The 25,737-nt window shown below is 44.3% G+C and overlaps 1 protein-coding gene across 1 annotated transcript in view; it reads right to left on the bottom strand.

The window, feature by feature from the left end:
- The window catches only part of MIPEP (mitochondrial intermediate peptidase), a 700,113-nt gene that overhangs the window by 599,734 nt on the left and 74,642 nt on the right, over positions 1-25,737 (bottom strand). Inside the window, exon 5 of the mRNA XM_069202242.1 lies at positions 12,644-12,707. Within this exon, the coding sequence (XP_069058343.1) occupies positions 12,644-12,707 (64 nt within the window). The remainder of the gene's footprint in view (positions 1-12,643; positions 12,708-25,737) is intronic.

The following is a 25,737-nucleotide window of genomic DNA, read 5'->3' as shown; positions in this document are numbered from 1 at the left end:
TCCATTCAACATGGCTTCTCTATCTTGGCTTACTTTTTAACTAACAATCTGGTGGTCATACTTGCACCTGAACAGCACAGCATGTCGCCAGTTTGCATGCCTACACTGGCTTTTAAATGGATTATAATTATGACATTGATCATTCGTGTTTTAATGTTGCCAAATGGGTCAACAATCGCACATCGCATATCAGTTTATCTGACCATGGAGCCTGGCATTTTAATATTTCAATTGTAACCGTATGTTGCAGCACATTTTATTAGACATAGCATAGTACACATGGTTTTCGATTAGAGGCATTTCCAAAGACTTCTATTTGGTTTCTGCTGTAAAAATTGAATTTTCTTGATTTGCTTCAACGTTTTACTTGAGGCAAAGTACTCTTATTGGGGTATGGGCAGTAAAGTTTGAAAGTCTGTGGCTGTTTATTTACTCACAACAATGTGCAAAATTAACTGGGCTTCTTACGTCGCGAACTCGGTGGCCAACCTAGTTTTTAAGGCACAGGCCAAAACCTGAACGCCTGGGTCCCAACACAGCAGATTAACTTTACCAAATGTCCCCAAAGCATGTGGGGCCGTCCCATTCTTTCTTTCATCACACTGAAGCAGCAAAGGCAACAGCAAGGCAGCCGTGAGTCACATTAGAACATATACCGCGCATGCGAATCAATGACTGAAGCTGTCCTCTTCTGTGAGCTTTTCTGAATTTTCCTAATGGAGTATTCAAAGGGCTAAACAATGTGACATGACTGCAGAGCGAGCAAGAGGAGGAAAAGAATGGGATCTCAGTTCTCAGGCGTATGCTATAAACATCACTGGTAAAGTCTCCAAAGCTTTACATGTGTTAAACTTTAGCCCCGTTATTCAAATGTCAAATCTTCTCAGCCCTACACTGCCTCTTTCTTTAAAGTTTGTCATTCAGCGTTTACCGCACAGTAGTTGTGCTCATGGTGAGAAGCCAACCTTCATTAAATAGAGTTCCTCCCTCACCTTTAGATGTGCCTGTATTTACCTCGTGGTGCAACACCATTTACTTTGATATGCATAAACAGTGTGGGACAGGTAAACACCACATTGTAAAAGTATATGCATGAAATATCCCCACCGATTCCGGCACGGTAATCGCTGTTCCACCTACAACCCACCATAGTGGTAGGCACACGTCTCCTTTGACATGGCACAGGAAGCCTTCAACGAGCATAAAACATCTGACCAGGAAATACCAGGTGGCTTGTGTTGCTCTCCTGTGCACACTGCTGGGATGGATTTAAATCATTTTAAGAACAGTTTGGGTCCACAGCGTCACATTCATGTTTTATTCACAGGGAGATTAAGTAATTTGCCCAGAATCACAGGATGTTCAGCCGGCTCCAAGACTCGAACTTACCTTCTCGATTCCAAAGTCTGCTGCTCTGCCTATAATCACATCCCCTGCTTCCTCCTCTGAGCCAAAGCCCTTGGGACAGTTTTACAGACAGCAACATGTGTAGTTGTATGTCTCTTCTGAAGTCAAAACAAATACCGGGTAAAGTCAAAGAACGCTTTTTATTACAGTTATGCTGCGAGCCGCAAAGAATACCACTTAGAATAATTTCAGCATCACCGATAACAATCCAAAATACCTCACTGCTAAGGTCACACTAAGTCATTATAAAAGAAGGATGTTGTCTTTGTTTAAAAACAGTTACATAGCTAAGAGAAATTGGCAAAGTCAGTAACACTCGAATAGGCAATAACTATTGGCTATGCCAATGCTTGTTAATTTATGTGACAAGAAAAGTCCAGTTAGGAATTTACAACGCTGATAGCTCTAACATGAGCAAACGCGAGACCCATTGCACTGCAAATACTCGACCTTCATTGCTGCCACCTCAGCTGTCTGCTGCGCTAGAGGTTCTCGCCCCTTTCGCCCAGCTGCCACAGAAGCAGAGTAAGTGACTGCAATGACAGGCATTGGCGCAGTGATTGTCCAGAGCCAATAGAGAGCGCTCAAGTTCACTGCACGTCAGCCTACGCATCCTAGCCCTCCCTTCTGCCGACGGGTCAGCAGGTTCAGGCTAATTACTTTCGAGAGTACAGTGCCTGCCTCAGGTTTTTCTGCACTGTAAACTCCAGTTAGGTGTTCTAAAGTCCGCAGAGTTTCCAACCAATATTCCTCCCCAGTGCCTGCTTTAATATAAAGGATTCCACTTATCTCGCAAGCCTTAAAGCGAAGGGCAGATGCCCAAGGTAGTCGGGAGGACGACCATCCTGGGTTTACCCCAGATGATGATATATTTATCCCTCTTGAGATAATGCTGGGGATGATGATAATCTTAATTCCAGGGACGAACCGGGCCCTAGCAGAAGGGCCAGAAGGTGGTGCCAAACGACCCAAGATGGCATTTACAGATGGAGCTAACACAAGAGAATTGGGGGGGTTCCTCCGACATGTTCAAAAACATACTCCACTTTTGTTCTGCAGATTGGGTCCCTGCAGCAAAAGTGTCTCATTATGTGAGCAACCACATCAAGAAATATATGGGCAAAGAGTTTCAGGGAAGGCTCAAGGCAGAATGTCCTAGACCATCTCTAGCGAGGAAGGTATCATGTTGCCCCAAAATTGATCCTACAATGGCCACTTTTATATCAAAATTTAGAGAAGAGGGCACTAACCATAGCTCCTCTCCACCCCATGAGCCTCTTCAGCACCTTATTTCTTGTAGAGACAAAAGACAAGGGGTTTCGCCCAGTGATAAACTTAGAAGACTTCAACAAATGGGTGGTGTAAGGCCATTTAAAAATGGAGGGCATGCACCTTCTTAGGGATATCCTTCATCCAAATGACTGGTTGGTGCGTCTAGAGCTTGGGGATGTGTACCTCACTGTAACGATGTCAGCAAAAGCTGGAAGTTTCGCTATCAGTGATATATTGTGTGGGAGTCAAAAATGCAGTGGATAAGTACAAGTGACAGTTGTAATTCCAGAAGCATGCTCGCAAAGCACTGTCTTCGTTCTGCAGCTGTCACATATTAGCATAGCCAGAACAAAAGGCAGCCATACACACAAAGCAATGTTCCTCATTTTAACACTGTAAATATTCAGAACAGTTAGCATAGCTCTTAGCCACAGTACAGCCGAATGTTAAAATGCAACTACTTGTTTGAACTATGAGACTACCTCTTAGATATTTGATTCATACAGCTGTGGAACAGTCAAATGAAACACATACATAGAAAATAGGACTGCATTTTAGACAGTATGTCACACGACATTCACAATGACGGAGTACCATTGTTTAGAATAATTTTTATCTTTTTTCGTAATCATTTAAGTTGAACTTATATTTAATATTTTATATTATTTATTAATATTTAAGTGTAAATGGATACATAAAAATGTATGTAAACACACAAACATACATACACCCACAAAAAGGGAAGCAGGGATCTCCACCGAAAACGTTGGTACTAACCAGTGTTCACTGCTTCCCTTTTTTGCATAACTTACTCGGAATCCTAAGCTTTAAAGTGTACTGCCTTGCCTTATACTGGGTTCCCCCCTTGCGTCAGGGCAAAGCTATGCCTATCTGAACAGCTCTAAAAATAGCAAAACACGTGTCAGTGTTTGCTTGTTTTCATCCCAGGTTGGGTTGGGTGTTTTTTTTACCAATCAAAAGTTCAAAAGTTGTATTACTGGGCCCGGAGTGGTAAAAGGCCTTTAACACTTTCCAGTTCAGCGTGGAAGGCACTAGCTAACCCAATGCACAACGATTTTGCAGTAAAAATGACAAAAGGCTTTGTCACTTTCTAGCTTGGCGTGGATGTCACTGTGCTAATTGCTAGAAAAACATACATTTAAGGTGAGCAGATGTAGAGTGTCGGTGGTGTTGTAGGGTGCTCTATACAACTGAGCTATGCTCCATCTAAAACTTGGGAACTAACCAGAGTTCCCAGATTCCTTTTTTGCATACTTTATGCAGCACACTAAGCCTGGAAGGGTATTGTGTATATTAAAAATATTACATATATTCACTAAAAAAACAAAGGTTACAGGGACATTATAGTTAGGTTCAGATTTTACACACAGAAAACCATAGAAATTCAGCTGTTATAGTTATTTCAAGTAACTATAACTCAAGCCCTCGCCATGCATAGTTTTCTCATCAAGAATTCTACTGCAAATGAATCAATGATGTCATAGAAGATGTCATGAATGATGTACTATCTGGGGTAATTAGCAGTGCATGGGGAGGGCGCAAGATATAGTTACCTTAGGGCACGAGTTATAGTTACTTGAAATAACTAACCATGACCACTGAATTTCTTAGGTTTTGTGTGTGTAAAATCTGAATCTAATTGTAACGTCCCTGTAGTCTTTGGTTATTTAGTGAATTTCTAAGGTTTTTTGAAATTCTATTTCCTAACTGTAACATCCTGTAACCTTTATTTTATTTCAGTGACTTTCTATTATTTTTTTTTTTTTTAAAGTGTTAAGTATATTGCCCATCACAATGCACGCTGGGGCCAGGGAGGGCGGGGGTTTGGGTGAGGTTTAGATGCAGGGCCTGGCATTGTGCTGTTCCCACCCAAGCTTGCTGCTCCAGCTTCTACCATTCTACTTGCCATCCATTGTCCAAGTCCATGCCCCTGCTCCCTCATTACAGCTCTCTATGGCAGTTGCCCTGCTACTGCCTTTCCCACCTGCCCTGATAAGTTCGCTTGCTGCCCCATCCACCTCCTCCCTACCCTCTGTTGTCCGAGTCCATGCACCAGCCCCCTCCCTCCTACCCTGCCTGGTCCGATGTGCTGCCACCACCCTCCATTTAGCTTTATGTCCCTGCCCAACACTGCCCAATTCTATGCCCCATTTTCACCCTCCCTCTTAGCCTCTGTTCTTAGCTTGCTGCCCCTACCCTCCATCCCCCTGCCGTCCAATGTCTGTGTGCTTGCCCCTGCTCCCTCCTTTTTTCTTACCATGTTCCATCCTATCTACTTTGAGTGTTCTGTTGAGCTGCCACTACCCCTCCCACCTGCCTAGCATCGTCAGATGACTGCTGCCTGGACCTGCCACCTCCACGCTGCCTGTCCCAGATCCATGCCCTTATCCTCTCCACTCCCTCCCCTCTGTCCTCCATTGGTCCTTTCTGCTACCACTCACTTCTGACCTCCATGCTCTATTGTGCTGCAATTGTTCCTTGTGCCTACCCTGCATGGTTTGTTGTGAAGCTCCTTCCCTGCCCTCTGTTGCCCGTGTCCAGGCCCTACCCATCCCTTCTGTCCTCCATGGTTCTTTGTGCATGCCCCTGGCCCCTCCTTCTTACCCACCGTGGCCATTGTGCTGCCACTAAATCTCTTGCTTGCCATGCATGGCCTTCTGTGCTTCCCCTGACCCCCTCCCACCTTTCCTTGGTTGTCTGTGTGTATGCTATTGTAGTGTCACTGTTGCCCTCAATGGGGTGTTATGATTCCTATGCACCCGCTTCCCTGCCCTCAATTATCCGATTCTGTGTCCCTGACATCTGCTCCCCGCAGTATTCTAACTAACAACTAGATTGCTAACATTCTATATTTATTACTAAACTGTGGCATGCCTGATGTCACCTTGATGTAATCAAAACTGTAATGCCTAAAGCATTTCCTTTAGAAATCATAAAAATGAGAGGGTCGTATTTCCATAGAAATTATGTGCTCTTAAAAAAAAAAAAACGAGGAGTTCTCAAATAGTCGATCACTTGATTATTTGCTGCACTTAGGCCAGAGATGCAGACTTTGCAACTGGGGAACCAGGTTCAAGTTTCAGCATCAGCTAGACATTCTGTGATTCTGGCTAAATCACTGAATCTCCCCATGCCTAAAGCCCAAAAGGAATGTGTTCTTGTGTAATATAACTTATGCCCATGTAAAGTACTCTAATACCTTCGGGTCAAGTCTGCGCTATGTAAAACTGAAAAAAAAAATTAAAGTGTTTTGCACACTTCTATCATTGGGCTATTCTTTGCTACATTTGGGTGATATTTGTGCTACATTTAGGTTCTTTTTTTCTCTAGTGGCAAATTGGGAGACTCCTTATTATCAATCTCTCTATTCTCCTCATTCTATGTCAGGACCGGAAGAGAGGATTATGCATATCTTTCTTCACTTTTTATTAAACAGCCAGTTCAAAGTTCAACAGTAAACTAAAAAACTACAACACCCATGAAACCATCATCACCATGGTAACCAGTGTCCAATCCTTTCCCTCTCTGATTATCCATATATATGTCCTTCGTTGGCCCCGTCCTTCCTCTTCCTTCACTGCTCGAGTGTCAGTTAAGTCACTTTGCCCTTACTGACTCATTGAGCTATTGAAATCTGTGCTGTAACCTTGTGCCAGCATTGTTGGCTTTTGTTTATTGCTGTAGCTGTCATCGTACGACGTGCGGTAGGCTTTTTAGCCTGAGCGCAGATTTGCTTTGTGGTGACATGTCGGGTCCACCATAGGGCGCTCTCGCTGGTGAACCGGAGCATTTTTTCTTACGATTCGAGTCGCGGCGAGCGCTTGATCGCTGTAAAGATCGCGCGACAGGGGTTTGAGCCTCAGGCTCGTTATTAACCCTTCCAACCCCCGTGGAACACAGCTCTGCGGTAAGTTCAGTTCCCTGCTGGGGAGCGCAGCAGCACAAAGCACGCGCAAAGGCCATTTGCCTTTATTCTGCAAGGAGTGCGGGAGGAGGGGCTACCTATATATTTTTACAGGGTGTTCTCTTGTCCACTGGCTACCCACTGTGTCCCCTCTAGAATTCACTCCCTACAGGACCACAATTTTTTCCCCAGCCTGTTCCCAAGGGAGGACTCCTCACATCGCACCATACCTCCTGAGGTGGAAGCCTTACTTTTGCAGGCCATAGACAAGGCCCTGGCACCCCTAAAGGAAAGTGTGGCCATATTGTCTGAACAGGTCTCTAAGGGGGACAGGCATGTTTGGGGGGATGGGAGCAGATCCTAGCACTACAGCGCTGACGGCTCCCAAGAAACTGCGCAAGCGCGCCAAAGGGCACCTGAAGGGCTTCAAATGCCTAACCGAAGCCTTCCATAAGAGTGCATGTGCCCTAAAGCGACCACCCTTCCGGGAGGGGATATGGCCCGGAGAGACTGGTGAAGAGGTTCACCCCATATTGGACCCCGATTTGGGGTCACCCACTCGAGTAGAGGAAGACACAGAGGGGGACTCCTCCTCTGGCGAGGAACAAGATTCCGGTCGGCCATGGCATCTGGTTCCCACCAAGCCAGACCCACATGAGGGGGAGGAGTCCAATTCAGACGTTTGACCTCGAGGGTATCTACCACCCCAGATCCTTGGAATGTCGACCGGAACAGAGGGTCACTGATTATGTCACCGGCAAGATACGGCAACCTCTCGATAAGGATGTTCGCGCTTGACTCAGAGCCGAATGTCCTCACCCTACGCTGCCAGGCAGGGTAGCGGCAACTCCGGATATAGACCCAAAGATGTGTACCTTCTTCGCGAACTACATTAAAGACCCAAAAAAGGGCATCAATGGGTCCTGGGTGGCATGCCAGGACATATTATTGGACGTGTTAGGACCCCTAACACAGATAATCAAATTGGCTGAGCATGCAAGGCATACAGACACCCCCCTGCCGACAGACATCGTGGCAGGGTAGGCTCAGAGGGCGGTTTGCCTCCTGGGCAACACCAACTGCACCATCTTGGCAGAGAGGCGCCGTTCTTTACTGATAAAGATAAATCCCAAACTGGGGGAGCTCTCCGGTTCAGAGGCAGGGGCGGTCACCAAGGGCAACCTGTTTCACAATCCGTTCATTTAGGAACTGGGCAAGTCTGTGGTCACGTTTTCAGCGCTTGATAAAGCCCAGACCTCCATTAGAAGAATTTTCCCTGGGAAGGTTTTTGGTGGGGCTGGAAGAGGAAGGCCCCAGCACCTACGCCAGCACGAATAACAGATGGTGAGACGGCGCCAAGGTACCTTCTTCCCCAACCGGGTTAGAGGGAAGAACAGACCAGGGAGAGGCGCCTGTGGCGGAACAAACGCCATAGGAGGCCCTAACGGTAAGAATCACCCCTTCTTCCCCTGAAATTCTTGGAGGAGACTCCTTTTTTTCATCCACACGTGGGCACACATTACCTTAGACGCCTGGGTTTTACAGACAGTGACGGGTTTCCACACAGAGTTCTGGGGTACACCGATCCAAGAATCTCTTCCGAGACCTTTGATTTTTACGGATGCAGATTCAGCACTGATAGACTCGGAGTTTCAGGATCTCTTGCGAAAGGACGCCATCCGCAGGTCAGTCCTCCATCCCAGGGGTTTTGTGAGTAACATATTCCTGGTGGAGAAGAAGGACGAAGGTTTCCGCCCAGTGATCAACCTCAGGGCCTTCAACGAATGGGTAGTATACAGGCACTTCAATATGGAGGTCATCCACATGTACAGGGATCTCCTCTTACAAGCGGACTGATAGATTTGTCTGGACCTCAAGGACGCATACGTGACGGTCCCGATTTTCCCTCCACATAGCAGGTTTCTGCAATTTCTATGGAGGGAGCAAGCGTTCAAATTCACGTTCCTTCCATTCGGACTATCATCGGCACCGTGGTGCTTCACGAAACTGCTCAAACCAGTGGTGGAGCATCTCAGGTCCCAGGGGATTCATCTAATGATTTATCTCAACGATATCCTCCTGATAGATCAGTCCCATTCACAACTTCTTCCCAATGCGACTATGACTATTGCGCTCCTCCAGGAATTGGGGTTCATAATAAACCAACAGAAGTCGGACCTTCTACCCTTGCAATCTATGACCTTTCTGGGGTTCCTCATAGATTCCAACAATGCTTCCCTCAGTCTTCCGATCTCGAAGATGGACAAGATCAGGACGGAGTTGATGAAGGTCACGAGACGCAACATAATTTCCCTCCGAAAATTGGCCAGAGTGGTGGGACTTCTCTCATCCTCAATTCAAGCCATTTTCCCAGGTCCCCTTTGCTATAGGGCTCTTCACCACCTGAAAGCTCACCACGTCATAGGTGGAGTGACTGACTCCAAATTGATAGCTCTTCCCCAGGAAGCAAGAACAGAGCTCCAATGGTGGCTAGACCACATGGAGGCTTGGAACGACGTAGCAATCTTTAGGTCCTGACCAGATCTGATAATCGAATCAGACACCAGCCGACAGGGATGGGGAGCCCGGTGTGGGGACGTCTCTTTGGGTGGACGTTGGACCCCACTGGAACTCAATTTACACATCAACTGTTTAGAGCTCCTGGCGGGATCAGGTCCCTGACACGAGACCGGACCTCTTGCTGTGTCCTCCTGAGGATGGACAATGCATCCGCTGTACAATACATAAATCGCCTAGGGGGCACTTGCTCAAGAGCCCTAGCTGAATTGGCAAAGGATTTCTGGCACTTTTGCCTTCAACACCAGATACCTGTGACAGCGGAATACCTCCCAGGATTTCCAGAATTGCTGGGAAGAAAGCAGACTTTCAAAGGAAGCTGAAAAATTCATCAGACAGGCCTGGGCTCCAGGCACATGCAAGAGAGGTAGGTCAACCTGAAAGCGCTGGGTGCGTTGGTGTGTGGAAAGGTACATCAATCCCATGGGGGCCCAGGTTACAGATATCATAAATTTCTTAGCGGAACTGGCAGAGGCTGGTTTGTCTTATTGCTCAATCAACTCCTTCAGATCGGCTATTTCGGCTGGACACCCCCGCTGAACAATAACCCAGTGTGGGAACACCTATGGATTTGCAAATTACTTAGGGGTATCAGGATATGCAAGCCCACAGAACCCAGGTGTTCCGAACTGTGTGATGTCAATGAGGTTCTGCGTCTTTTGTGTTCTTGGCAGGACAACCAGTATTATCTCCAGTAAGGAGTTGTCAGCAAAACTAGCTATTTTGCTATGCCTAATATCGTGCAAAAGGGTTTCGGACATGAGAGCCCTTGACATACCGGGTTGGGTTTTCTCACCTGACGAAGTAACTTTCACTGTATCCAGAAGGACCAAATGTAATACCAAGTCAGTAATCTATCCAGATTTGAACACACTCCAAAATTGTGTGTTGCCAGATGTCTAAAGGCATAGGAGGAGATGACAGCCAAACACCGACACCCCCCCAGGGGAGAGACAATTGTTGATTTAAAAAAAATAAATCCTTTAGGGCAGTTTCCTCCCCATCAATTGTTAGGTGGATCAAATGGGTTATGATGGAGACAGGCATCAATGTAAAAACATTTGGGGCACACTCCAATCGGGGTGCCATGGCTTCCAAGGCTGTCCAGGTAGGTGGTAGGTTGGGAGACATCATGAATGCCGCTGACCGGTCATCGGAGTCTACTTTCAAAAAGTTTTACTTTAAACCTATTCATCAAGTGGCCTCCTTGGTGGTGAGTAAGCTTTAAACATGCATAATCCTCGCCTCCGGTCCTGGCATAGAATGAGAAACGTCCTAGCTATCGAGAAGGAAAGTTACAATTCTATTAAGGGCACGGAGGCGAGGATTATCCCTCCCGACACAGGGGATGTGTCTCCAAACCAAGAGGTGATTGGACACAACGTCATTTTGAGGTGGTACCTGTCTTTGCACTTTTCAGAAGATGAATCATTGCTTTGTACTTATGTAATGCTTTATGGTTGGCTTTAATGCTTATGTTGGAACTGCTTCCCCTTCAACGTATAGTTATTAAAAATGGATCACTCTTTTCGAAGGGGACATGACCACCGTTGCTCATACGTATTGCATTATTCTCTTAGAATCTGATACAGCAACCACTTGAGGGTGCCTTTACTTCCAGTCACAGTGAAGTCGAGGAAGTACGTGGCCAACAAAGGACATACATACAGACAATCGGAGAGGGAAAGGATTGGACACTGGTTACCATGGAGATGATGGTTTCATGGGTGTTGTAGTTTTTGAGTTTACTGTTGAACTTTGAACTGGCTGTTTAATAAAAAGTGAAGAAAGATATGCATAATCCTCACCTCTCTGTCCTTAATAGAACTGAAACTTTCCTTCTCGGTAGCTAGAAAATTTCTCATTTACTGCAGTATCCTCATGAGCAAATACTTTCAGTGTTCCACTTCGATTCTATCAAGATGGTGGCCACATTTTTGGCATCAATTCAGAATGTGCTTGTTTCAGTCTACATGTCAATGTTTTAATGAAATGGAAGAGGAAGATATTTTAGAACTCACTTAAAATGTGTCCTAATTTTTCTTTCTACAGCACCAACCATAATTTCTATGATGATCAAAACCCCTCATTTTGTTGCTTTTTAAATTAAATGTTTTAAGTTTAACTAGTTTGATTCAAGATTGATGACTTTAGATGTGCCACAGTTTTGCCATTTTGACATAAGTAAGACTGATAGTGCTCTAGTTGTTCTTTAGGACACTTTGTCAGGCTGCAGTAGAACACAAGGGAATCAACTGATAGGCTGCTCCTACAACAGGAAGATATTTGAGAACTCACTTAAAATGTGTCCTAATTTCTCTCTACAGCACTAACTATAATTTCTATAACAAAATTAGCCCCCTCATTTTGTTCCTTTCTAAACTAAACGTTTAGGTTTTACCAGTTTGATTCAATCAAGATGGCTTTAGGTGAGCCACACTTTTGTCATAAGCAAGACTGTTAGCACTCTAGTTGTTCTAACACTCTAAGAAGCTGCAGTAGAACACAATGGAAGGCTGCTCCGGTTGAAGTACATGTCGTACTGAGAATGTCAGACTTCATTTTTATAAGGCTGAGAAAGATGGTGTGAATTTACAGAAAATAAGCTCTCCTTTTCGATTATGGAGGACCTTCAATAATGTCTACTGGAAAATAACGAGAAAACAGTTTTCTCTCAAACATGATTCATGAAATCCCAGCAGAAGGCCTTTTTACAAGGTATTATTACCATAGGAATAAATGATTTATATTGTAACTAAAATCTGTTATCACCCTTTATGTGTTCTCCTTTTTGTGATCCTCAAACCCTGCCATTCACTACAATGCATTTCAATGGGTGCTTTCATGTATATTGATCCCAAGATGGCTGTCATTACTTTCTGGTTGAAGTGCTGACAGCCAATCACATCTCACCATGAGATCTGTGCTTAGGCTCCGCCCAGATGTACAAATTTGTATTTGCTTTAATATCGCGAACGCTACTCAACGGATTTACATCAAATAAAAAAAGGGTGATCTGTTGACCAAAAGCTACATTCTTGCCAAATTTGGTGTAATTCCGTTTGGCGGTTCCAGCAGCAGAGTTCATGGCAATTAACATGGGAAACACACTTTTTTGATCCACCCTTTTTCTTGGCCCCCGCTTGACTGATCATCCCAAAACGTTCTATGTCCAACAAGACCCAAATTGACACTTTCTTGCACAGTTCCCTGTTGTGTAATACATTTGTACACACACACATATAACTATGCAAGTTGGTTCAATATTTACATCAAGGTGTTCCGGTAATAAGCCACAGGGCAGAAATGATAGGCCAATTCATATACACTATAGTCTTCCAAAAATCTCATACCAAATGCCATAGCTGATGCTGCCACGTTAAAAACTGTATGATTTATGCCCTTCCCCATACCCCTAACTAATGTAGTAATCCCACTTTTAATACCAAAGTAATAAGTTACCTTTTCTTCATCCAAATGAATTCCACTGATTTCAAAGTCAAACATGAAGAGCTCTGCCACTCGTCTAGTATTGAAAAATAAAATGTAGAATGTTTTAGGATGTCTTTTCTGCACAATTAAAGCCCAACCCTTCTTGGCAAATAATATTACATTCATTCAGTCACAAAAAAAAAACATGCAACTATTTCTGCTTTTCACAAAGGGCCCTTAATATAGTCAATAGTATTTTTTCACATTGTTTTGGTTGATTTTTCTAGGTAGAAATCTACAAGTCTTTCAAAATGATTTCAAACATTTTGCGGGACAAACTACTGTTCAGGAAATGTGGAATTAGTCTTGAACACACTAGGCCACATTTTAACAGATTGCACAGTGACTAGGTACAACTGGAACCGGAGGAAGTGGAGGCATTGCAGGAAGTGGCCGGTGGAGGCGAATCGGAGAGCGAGGACACAGCTGCAAGCAAGGATCGAGGGGGGAACTAGGTGAGCAGGAGAATTGGCTGCGGAGAGAAAGAGAGGAAGTGGCAAGGAGCCGCACCAGCAACGGGAGAAGAGCAACGGAAGCCAGCAGCAGGAGCCCGCAAAGAGCACAGCAAAGCCGGTGAGTGAACAGCATGAAGCGCCGAGCTTCACCTCTGTGCACCATTGTTGGGCCGCTGCCAAGTGGTAGCCCTTTTTAAGCCCTTTTCCAGCAGGAAAGGTAATGCTTTGGCCTACGCTGGCCCCTATGCAGGTAGCGGTCGGGGGGGGGCGGGGGCAGGCTGAGGCATAGGCTCAAGTGCACGGGACTCTGGGCCTGGGTCTACACCCAGCCTGAGCCTTACATCTTGCACCCAGTACCTAGCTCCTCCGTCTGTTTGCACTAGCCATCCCCCTCATCTTTAACCCTTGGATCCTCACACCTCCAGGAGGTCTGACAACCTTAGAACCTCCAAGAGGCTCTTGGTCTCAGTCGGCACAATCTAATTGTAATTACCATCCACCACCTGCTATCTGTCGCCACATCCTTCCTACACGAAACGTGTTGCCCCCAGCACCAGGCCCCCCACCTGGCCTCCCACCCCACTCCGACCCCACTGACCACAGCCAACACCAGGGATCAAAAGAGGTTGTAAGTGGGTGAGTGCAGGTGCATGCAGGCAAAGAACAAGTTGGACAAGAAGGAATAGTGAAGGAGTGCTTCGCCCTAATGGCTTTGAGGCCTTAAAGACTTGAGGGATGCGGTAGAGAGGTGAGCAGGGGAGACAGGCTTAGTAGCCATGGCAACCACAGACAGAGGCAAAAGCAGCCGGCAGTAGGTCGGTGTGGCTTGCAGCTGCGGTAGGTCCGCTTCCCCTCCCCCTGTAAGCCCTTCATAGCCGAGCAGCAGCCAATAGTGCCAATCAACTGTCTTCAACTGGCCTCCTGTTACCAGTACCACCCTACTCCACCCGCTCCAGCCACTTAACCCAGGGACTTAAGGATTCCTAAGAGAAGGGAACAACATCCAACGCTGAAAGGGATGGCACAACTAGTCCAATAGCAGACTACTACCATTGTACTAAAGAGTTGCAAAAAACCTCCAAACAATCTCCAAATTACCTATATCTGGACTGACAGGATCCTCTAAGCGTGCTCGTGCCCCTGATTGCCATGAGGGGAGTGGTGGAACTGTAAGGGCAATCATCGATTAACCGATCACGACCGGGTGAAGGGCTTTGTCAGAGCTCTACTGGGGCTCTATTGGAACTGCTGGCTGTGAGTGCTCGTACTCCCCTGGAAGGTGCAAGGGGTGAGGCGGCGCTTCAAGGACGAGATCAGCACCCCACCTCACGCTGCATTGCAACCAACGAGCTCTATCAAGCTCTATCTTACCTTAAAAAACCGAGGAACCAAGGTGAGGGAGGAGAAGAGCCTGAGCAAGGCCCAACCAGGCAGACAACTCCAAAAATGAGGTCAGGAAGAGTTAGACAAACGGGCTCTCTGCCAACCAACAAAAGGAAAAGGTCCTGCAAAGGGACTAACAAAGTAACCAAAAAATTCATCCAAGGGAAAAATAAGGATTGGCCCCTTTGCCCAACTCTGGTAGCCGTAGAAGCGGCAACAACTACTGTGATGCTTTAGCCAAAGAGCTATACAAAACTCTCCTTCGTAAAATTTGCAGGGGCTGTGTTATACTCAAGAAACAAGGGCCTTAACTGACTTTAATCTCCCCTGCAACCAGTGGTCATAAACCCTAGCAACCCCTCAGTTTCCAACATAGGAAGGAGGATACAAGGAGGAGAGGGCGAAGGGGAAAATTCTCTGTTCACTGAAGGTTCCTTAGAAGCAGCGGCCTCTGGCAACCAAGGGACGGTCAAGGCCCCTAGAGAGATAGGCACACTTTCCCCAGAGAAACCTACGGCAAGGACTGCTGAAAAATGCCAGCCAAGCAGAAGGACGACCACAATGATACAATACTGGCAGAGGAAGCAAAGGATTCCAAGGCCCCGCTAGAGCAGACAGCCATCATCTTAACGGGCCCAAACACCACCAGGCCAGATTTACAAAAATGTCATGCATCTACATCAACCTCAGCAGAAGCGGAGAAACCATCATGCAGTGCCAATGACAAAGATCACCTCTCAGGTAAGCAAGAGAGAACAGATGCTGAGGCCTCAAATGATGAAGCATCAAATATATCATATTTAACAACACATGAGTAGGAAGAACTAGTTCCTTCGTATACACCGGTGCTATCTCTGGGGGAGGACAGCAAGCTCCAGGAGCCACAAACATAATGGAAAAAAGGAAGAGACAAACAACATATAGTCCTCCCTCTTAAACACTATACAATTGTCCATTAATGCAATGCAATACCAGTCTGACAAAATGGACATGCAACTAACATTGCTTCACTCCATGGCTATACTTGTTTCAAACATCGACACCAAGCTGCCTGACTTGGACAGCCTGATACGAAAAGCCCAGACCGAAACGCAGCCAACACAAGCATGCTGCAATTGTCACTCAATAATCCACAAACTATCAACACTTCCAGCTGTAACAGGGTACCTTCTATTCGACTTTAAAGAGGTCAGCTCCAGAAATAGGGTCATAACTCAGGCAGCAGTGACACAAATTGAAGGCACATCCTATCAACTCTCTAGGACGGAGGAAAAAACTGAGAATAAGCAAATAAATGTGGAATAAGATCCAAAGATGAAGGAAGGTATACAGATGCATGCAGACATTTTTCTGTATGGAATATTCTGCAGCAGGAAAGAGGGAAATGGGGGAAGCCAACAAAAATAGCGCAAAATCAGTGGGGGGATCTGGAACATCTGAGTCTCTGTGCCCTAAATGGGCGCTTCTCAGGGGATTGCCCCCCAGCAGCCTTCTTTCACAACACATCAGTCAGCACTACAATAGATTACACCTTCGTAACTCTTCCCCTGGTCTGTAAAATCGTAGATTTTGCGTTCGGGGCAAGCGGCCCCAGTGACCATCTACGACAAGAAACCATAATGAGTATACAGGGAGTGCAGAATTATTAGACAAATGAGTATTTTGACCACATCATCCTCTTTATGCATGTTGTCTTACTCCAAGCTGTATAGGCTCGAAAGCCTACTACCAATTAAGCATATTAGGTGATGTGCATCTCTGTAATGAGAAGGGGTGTGGTCTAATGACATCAACACCCTATATCAGGTGTGCATAATTATTAGGCAACTTCCTTTCCTTTGGCAAAATGGGTCAAAAGAAGGACTTGACAGGCTCAGAAAAGTCAAAAATAGTGAGATATCTTGCAGAGGGATGCAGCACTCTTAAAATTGCAAAGCTTCTGAAGCGTGATCATCGAACAATCAAGCGTTTCATTCAAAATAGTCAACAGGGTCGCAAGAAGCGTGTGGAAAAACCAAGGCGCAAAATAACTGCCCATGAACTGAGAAAAGTCAAGCGTGCAGCTGCCACGATGCCACTTGCCACCAGTTTGGCCATATTTCAGAGCTGCAACATCACTGGAGTGCCCAAAAGCACAAGGTGTGCAATACTCAGAGACATGGCCAAGGTAAGAAAGGCTGAAAGACGACCACCACTGAACAAGACACAAAAGCTGAAACGTCAAGACTGGGCCAAGAAATATCTCAAGACTGATTTTTCTAAGGTTTTATGGACTGATGAAATGAGAGTGAGTCTTGATGGGCCAGATGGATGGGCCCTTGGCTGGATTGGTAAAGGGCAGAGAGCTCCAGTCCGACTCAGACGCCAGCAAGGTGGAGGTGGAGTACTGGTTTGGGCTGGTATCATCAAAGATGAGCTTGTGGGGCCTTTTCGGGTTGAGGATGGAGTCAAGCTCAACTCCCAGTCCTACTGCCAGTTCCTGGAAGACACCTTCTTCAAGCAGTGGTACAGGAAGAAGTCTGCATCCTTCAAGAAAAACATGATTTTCATGCAGGACAATGCTCCATCACACGCGTCCAAGTACTCCACAGCGTGGCTGGTAAGAAAGGGTATAAAAGAAGGAAATCTAATGACATGGCCTCCTTGTTCACCTGATCTGAACCCCATTGAGAACCTGTGGTCCATCATCAAATGTGAGATTTACAAGGAGGGAAAACAGTACACCTCTCTGAACAGTGTCTGGGAGGCTGTGGTTGCTGCTGCACGCAATGTTGATGGTGAACAGATCAAAACACTGACAGAATCCATGGATGGCAGGCTTTTGAGTGTCCTTGCAAAGAAAGGTGGCTATATTGGTCACTGATTTGTTTTTGTTTTGTTTTTGAATGTCAGAAATGTATATTTGTGAATGTTGAGATGTTATATTGGTTTCACTGGTAATAATAAATAATTGAAATGGGTATATATTTTTTGTTGTTAAGTTGCCTAATAATTATGCACAGTAATAGTCACCTGCACACACAGATATCCCCCTAACATAGCTAAAACTAAAAACAAACTAAAGACTACTTCCAAAAATATTCAGCTTTGATATTAATGAGTTTTTTGGGTTCATTGAGAACATGGTTGTTGTTCAATAATAATATTAATCCTCAAAAATACAACCTGCCTAATAATTCTGCACTCCCTGTACAAGGAACTGCCTTATGCTGCCCAGCGGAGGATCTTAGCTGAACCTACTCAGTAAATAACAAAAGAATTAAGTGTAAAACACAACACCTAGACTGACTGTTGGCTGCTGCAAACAGACTCTTAGAAGCTGCAAAGCAGCTGCTTGGTCCAAAAGCAATAACCAGCTGGGAAAACATCATTCGATTTTTGGGCGAAACTAATTTATCGATCGAAAAACCTTGAATAACTTTAAAAGAAAGAACTTACAATGAGAACTCTGATGCAATTAAAACTATGCCCCGCTGTTGGGCTCCTTATCTTACAAAACAGACATATTCAAGACCTCAAACAAAAATCAATAAACAGAGCACTAAGGAGGCTTCATCTACATGGCCCAAACAAAAATATCCTAAAGGAACTGAAGGAATTAAAAGCAAGTAAGAAAAAAATAACATGGCAAATAAAGAAGGAAGTCAAAGAGGCATTCTGGGCCCAGCTTCTCCATGACATAGACAGTAACAACAGCATAAGATTTTGGAGAACAAAAAGCAACCTACTGAACCCTGCAGTTCATGGAGTAAACTCCCACTTAACAGAAGAGTCCTGGGTCAATTAGACTATGCCGCATTTTCAAGCAGTCCCTTCTGGATGCAAGCACGGAAGAAGGGAACTAGAATGGGTGGATGAAGGAGCTACGCAAGATCTGAACTGCACTACAGATCAAATCAAGAGCCAGATAGCCAAGGGTAGGAAAGATGGAGCACCAGGATATAATGGTCTTGCCCCAGTCTTATTCAAACTAGACACAGGTTACTGTGCGGAAGCGGTGAAACCGGTATTTCAAGAATTCCTCCAAACAGAAATAATTCCAGCATACTGGTGGGGGTTAATGCTCTCCCCAACCTTTAAGAAAGCAGACAAGAGCGACCCAAAAAATTACAGGCTGCTCGCCTTGATAGACAACGATGCCAAATACTATGTTGGGCCCATCTCAGAACAATTAAAGGACCTGGAAACAGAAAACACAATAATCCCTCTCAACCAAACCAGATTCAGCAAGGACATGGGGACTACTACAAACATACTAACGCTCACTCTGCTGATTAATGCCATCAAGGTGGCCAACCTCCCACTATACGTCAGCTTCATGGATCATGCTTCGGTATTTGACCATATAGACAGGGAGATACTGTGGAACAAACTAGCAAAAAAAGACATCCCATCTGGGCTCTTGAAGCAGTTGATCGTGCTACATACAAACACCTGGGTTGAAGTGAAGCTAGGGACGGGTGAATACCTGACAAAAAGGTTCCCACCATCAGGGGGCTGAAACAAGGCTGTGTACTAGCCCGATCCTGTTCAATCTCTTCACTGCAGAATTATCAACTGAATTGGACAAATGCAACTCCCACGCATCTAGGTTGGGCGGGCTCAACCTCTCGAACTTACTATACGCAGACCTTGTGTTAATCAGCCGAACTCTGGCTGGTCTCCAGCGTCTTCTTGACACAACCCATGACTACTCTGTAAAAAAATGGTCTGAGGATAAACTTGGATAAAATGTAAGTCATGCAGCTGAACCAAAGCAAGACAAATCGGAAGCACTGCTGGCACCTGGCAGGACAAAGGATGGAAACAGTTAATTAATACAAATACTTGGGGGTAATAGTAGACAGCAAAGGCACATTCAAACCTCATAAAGAGACACTAAAAAGAAGAGGATTGGCAGTGGCTGTTGTACTAAAAAACCTCCAGAACAAAACTGCCAGACCAAGTTTCACCCCGATCACTTAGGTAATACAAGCAAAACTCATCCTGACTATCACCTATGGAAGGGAATGTATGAGGGGTAGAGAGGCTAGCACCATGAATGGCATTATAGCAAAGGCGCTAAGGATGATCTTCAGCCTACCAAGTTACACTTCAATAGCACAGATAAGATTAGAATTTGGCTTACAGTCGCAACAATTCATGCGCAAAGGCATATGTGTAAAAAGCTGGTATAAGATTGAGGTCAGAGCCAGGGACCCTAAATGCTTACCTGTGAAACAAATGAATAAAGAGAGATGCAGGTGCAGCAAAAAAATACATACAAAAATCAATAGAGCTATTGGGACTTAATGACCTCTGGAATACCCCATGGACAGCTTTTAAAAACTAAAGCTGTCAAAAGGGTCTCTTTGCTGGAAGATAAAGCAGAACTTTAAGGAAGAGCCCATGGATGGCTCACTTTGCAGAGCTACCTCAGTAGCTCACCGCAGTCCTACAGAGGTGCAGCATTCACAAAAAGATCCAAGGATAAATAACTCTGGCATCGGCTCAGCATCCTCCCTGCTCTTCCCCACATACCCCTCTGGAAACGATTTCAGGCATACAACAGTTGTCGACTGTGCAGGGCAGCGAAAAAGGACGTGTTGCACTTAATATGTATAAGCAAAGGTCTCAGACACAAACGTAAATTGAGCTAAAGCCACTTTTTAACGCGAAAGGAATAAGAGCATGTAGACAGGCAGTGAAAGCATGTTTTGCCGGTGAAGACATTCAACTGGCCTGCCGACATGTCCGCATCTTTGAACAGAAAATACGGTCATGAAGCACATTAACTGCTGCTACTCAAACAATGTAAGGGGCTCACTCTTATTTAAAAGGCATATTAAACGTAACAGGAAAATTAAAGTACTGACAACTCTGCAGGACGGTTCCCTCGGCCACACGGCGCTGTAAGACTGAGAGGATAAGTAACAAGGGCAATCATCGGACTATCAAGAGCTAGCTAGGCTGTATCAAACAGGGGTGTGGAATTCCTATAGCCTGACGCCCAAGACATATTATTTTGGGTCAAGGACAACAAGTTTTCATGTTTATTTTGTCCTTGGGACAAGTAGGCCCAATCACTTGCAGCACAAACCCTTTGGCTTACAGTACCACATAATGGAACAGCAAAGTGATTTGCCTGCAGTTGAGATAACATTTGAGTCCATATGTTAATGTTGTTTGAACTTGTATTTATGGTTAATGTAGAGCCCTTATTTTCAGGGTGTGTGCTCTAAATAAATGTTGCAAACTCGGACTGCACTACTGAGAGTAGTTACTGTCAAAAAAAAAAAACGTGTACACGTTTGCACAGTTTAAATAAATGAGGCTATGTGTACTGCTCCCAGAAAGCTCTCTGATTAGATGCAAATATGTGCATTAGCATGAAAACACGACTGACAAGTCTTTGCTTTCAGAATAAAATGGTCACAAAAAAATACAACTAGGAAAAAAAATGTATGCTAAACTACTGTGAAATTTTAAGTACCATTTCTTTGAAACATTATTTAGTAAAATGTGTTGACGCATGCGAGTATTGCCAATAAAATATCCATAAGTGAAAATCAATGTAACTACTTTCAACAAGATTATGGGCAATATGAAAATAAACAAGCACTGTCAAAACCAACCAATCCGATCCTGGTAGTCAGTCGTTTGGTTTTGTCAATGCGTGTCTTGTTTGGACACAGTTTTTGTAAAACATTTTTGCTGTTGGAGGTGCCAGGCCTTCAGCATTATAACAAACATTAGCAGGAAGCAAAAATAGCTCTTGGTCTCAAAAAGCACATATTGCCACAATCGTTCCTGGCACTGAACAAACTGACTTGGTCTGCCAGTATGCTCTTTGTGAAAGAGCAGAATGCTATCACAAAAGTGGACCCATGTTGTAGGTCTTTGCATTAGTGCAGATTTATGTATTTCATGAATATGCAAGAATTTAAAGAAGTAGAGTAGAAAATCGTACTCCTTAAAAAGTATTTGTGAACTGTATTTTAGCATACGCAAATGTGCATGTGTAAATTTGCTCATGTGGAAATCTGTTGACCTTTTACAAGCTCACTTTCCCTCTCACCACTTTTTTCCCCAACCCTGGAAGAAGTTTTACTTATGCCCTTGTCAGGAGTAAATTTCCACCCTTTCGCATTATAGGAAAATATTAGAAAATAGCTGGTAAAAACCCTTAAACATGCAGTTAGTAGGTTTGCACAGACTCAAATGGGAATTCCGACGCTGGAACTATTGCTTTCCGCTACCTCCAGCCCCAGTATGTAGATCTGGGGAAAAGTGGTAAAATAAGGAAATTGCTAGTATGCAAGCTGTACTATAGTATTAAGACTGGCATAATAGGAGAGGCTATTATCAGAGCTCTTGTAGCTTCCATAATTTGTCGCAGCACTACATGGCATCTATGGGGCACATAGATTCTTTGACAGGACAAGGTGTTTTATGAAGAAACCGGCCCATGGACAAGTAGATATTTTATTAAATTCCACACCCCTGATCAAAGTATTTTATAAGCTTCTACCATCGGCTTTTTATATTAGACACTGGTTGTATACCCACCAGCTTGTCAATTATTCACGCAAATAAAGATTACTTACTTACTTAGGTACAGTGTGTAGCACATTGTAAGAGAACAACCTAGATATCACAATCATTTTACTCTCCATTTCTGAAGGAATTACAACCACTTACAATTCTGAATGACAAATCTGCATGCATACCTTAGCTATTTACAAAGCAGCCACATTGTGTACAATCTTCAGCTATTATGATAGATAAACCATAGAAATATACTATCTTAAAGGTGCACCACCTCATTGTGTCCTTCCAACTTTTAGCCTCTCCTAAATGGACCTGCCTTCTTCATAACTGCTGCATATGACACTCATAATTAGCCTGTGGGGCACACTACAGAAGGGAGTCTCTGCAAGGGGGTGGTGGAATGTGATAATCACTCAAGAACGGAAGGTATCTTAGATCACAAGTGGTGTACCTCTGTTGATATGACAAAATAGAAAAGTGTGTATGTCTCCAAGCTGTCCACCAGCTGATCATTTGTATCCTCCTGGACATCATTCAATTACAGTTTCAGAAATGCTTTCTTACAGGAAGTGACATCACTTCCTCTCTTGTACCTAATTCGAACCACTCCCCACGCCATCCTACCCCTCGGTATTCCACAGCAAACAGCAGACAAGAGACAGGGCATCTCCGGTTTATGCCTGTTGGGATCAGCAAGGGTCTTGGGCTATAACCCCTGCTCCATGCCACTCTAAAAAGGTAAGAGATCATCATGTGCCTTACCTACCACACTACACTACACTACCATTACCAAAATTCAAACCCCGACCTAGACCAAAATCTCAAACAGCATACTCACAAGATAGATTAAACCTCATTCCCGTACCACAAACCACACCACATACCTTCCAACTACCGAATACATACACTCCTCTCCTAATCATCAATGCACGTGCCAATGTACTTCATAGTCCAGGCAATGCAGACCACATCGCCTATTAAAACGCTGGTTCATTCGTCATCACAAACACAGGACTTAACCCACATACTAGACATCTTTTCCCCTCCACAGGCTACAGCATACAGCATGCTTAGAAAAAGGGAGGAGAATCGCCATCATCCATATGTTCTTCTGGTCCTGCATCTCAGGCAAGCAATGCTATACTTGACGAAGCTCACTGCATGCCACTTACCACTCCCTACTACCCAATCACCAACCTCACCTACAGGTCTCCTGGACAGAACAAAGAAGATGTCACAGATTAATTCTTGGACCTGACCATCAAATGCAACTAAAAAGCCCACCCACCAGCATCAGGGACGTCAGACTCCCTGACAACTGAAGCCTGAAAAAACAACAGACACTCGCCCTAATCCAATCAGCACTTTTAACGCAGCCTATCAAGCCACCTAATCAATACACTCCAAAGACCACACCGTGAACCTAATCTTGTCTTCAAAACCAACAAACTAATGCAAGGCTCCCATACACAAGGACTGAGCCAACCATCACAATATCTCTATCATCATGTTCAGCATCCAACCAACACAATAAGGTCCTTCAATCCTACAAAGCCACCAACTATGAAGATTATGTCTTACCCTCATCCATCAACACAGCCCTCTCTGGAAATGTTCTCTAACACCTACTAATCATTCATAACACCTCCCTCACTCAAGACATATTGTTATGTTGTGATAACGTCCAAAATGCATGTTCATAAAAGGTTTCTTGATGCTAAAATAGCTGGACTGATCCGACTAAGTAGAGTTGCTTAAAGCTGTAGGCCAGCTTGAATAGCTAGGTTTTCAGTGATCTACAAAAAATCACAAGGCCATGTTCCCAACGTATTACATCAGATAAGGCGTTCTAAGTGGAAGGGGCCAGCACTGAAAGGCTGCGTCCCCAGATCTTTGTTTGCAACACCTTGGAATGACAAGTCAATTTGCCCGGCTAGATCTCAGATTTCACGGGGTCTATATTTCTTAATTCTTTCTACCAGAAAACTAGGGCCGGCTCTGTTCAGAAATCTGAACACCATGTAACATACTTTAAAACAAATATGCTCCTGTACTGGAAGCCTGAAGTTCTCATGACAGGAAAGATCCTCCAACTCTTGAGGAAATCAACACTAGACTGGACAACCTTGAAAACTATCAGCCCATCATTCATGTACCCTTTATCGGTAAGATGATTATAAAAGCAGTCTATGTACAGTTTCGAGATTACATCAAGACCAACCATCTACACAACTCAATCCTCCTTCATATCAAACTGCAGCACAGAAATAGCAATGTTACAAATCACAGACCATGCCCCCCTGACAACAATTATATTGATATTACTGGACATCAAAGATGGCTTCCACAAGGTTGACCATCCACACACTCATCCACATCCTGAAGTCTCAAATGGATTTGTGTAAAACATCCTTCACTGGCTCTCCTTCTAGCTATCCAACCGATAACAAGTACATTCCAGTGGGCATTTCTAGGTCACAAAAGATCCCCTTCACCTTTGGATTTCCCAAAGGTTCCATCATGTACGCTGTCATTGTGAACCTTTGCATAGAGACCCTTGGGGTTCTACTCACAGATAGCATCAAAATTCACCAATACACCAATGATACACAACTGGATTTCAAAAACACAAAAGGTGCCCCCTTAGGAAGGTGAACTTTCTCTGTATTTGACATTTGTCTAGCCTATTTGTCTACCTAAACCACTCTTCCTCTCTACCTACCTTATCTCTGTCTCTCTTCTGTAGTGATATTTATGTGTCGACCACTGACTTCATGTCGCACCACTTTGCACTTGGCTTAGCTGCCCACCGTCACGTTAGTGGTCACTAGTTATAGACTCCATTTTGTATTCAGCTTAGCCTTACTGCCACGTTAGAGGTGCAAGAGCAGTTTTCTGTACAAACATGTTATACAATGTGTTTTCTATTTCTGCATGTTCTCTTTCTCACCAAAGAGCTAGGACATATTACCACCGAAGAGCTAGTACATAATATGGAAGAGTTAGTCAGTCAGCATGACAAGGATGTACTAGGCTGATGTTTATGGTACAGTAGGGAGAGGTTTGACTTTGGGAGGGACGCCTCGGGGTTCTGCGAGCGCGTGCTGGTTTAATGTTTACAGTTTCTGTAATAATGGATTGCTGCTGGTTTAAATGGCACACATATTTGTATTGAAATCTGGCTCTGGTAGGAAACTGAAAATGCCTAATGAAGTGTGTGAAATATTGAAGGCTCTGTGTAACAAAAGGGGCTGAGATCTGAAGGCTTTGTTTACATTCCTCGGCTGCCGTACCGGTTGAATGTTTCGAATTGCTTTAACAACGGATTGCTTTTGTTCTAAGTAGCACATATATCTTTATTTAAATTGGACTCTTCTTAATTGATGGAATTATCTTATTGCTAGTTGACAGCTGGGACCAATTTGTCATGTCCAGCACATAAACCCAGGTGATTATAAAAGGGTGCTGTTTGAAAGGCTGTGGTTTGCTTTGTGAACGCTCAGTCTTCTGAAGGCTCACACGTGAATGAAGGTAAAATGTGGTTTGGTATAAGGAGGAGATGTTAAGTTTTGTGAGGTTTTTGGGAATTGTATTGAGAAGTTATTGGATGTTAACAGAAAGAAGGATAAATAGTTATTATATGAAGGCTTACTTGTCTGCACATGGGGAGCAATATGGAGAGGCTTGTTACCTTGG

The sequence above is a fragment of the Pleurodeles waltl genome, chromosome 8 (assembly GCF_031143425.1).
Source record: "Pleurodeles waltl isolate 20211129_DDA chromosome 8, aPleWal1.hap1.20221129, whole genome shotgun sequence".
Classification (NCBI taxonomy): Eukaryota; Metazoa; Chordata; class Amphibia; order Caudata; family Salamandridae; genus Pleurodeles; species Pleurodeles waltl.
Note: the sequence above shows the minus strand (reverse complement) of the source record. Positions and strands in the feature narration are given on the sequence as shown.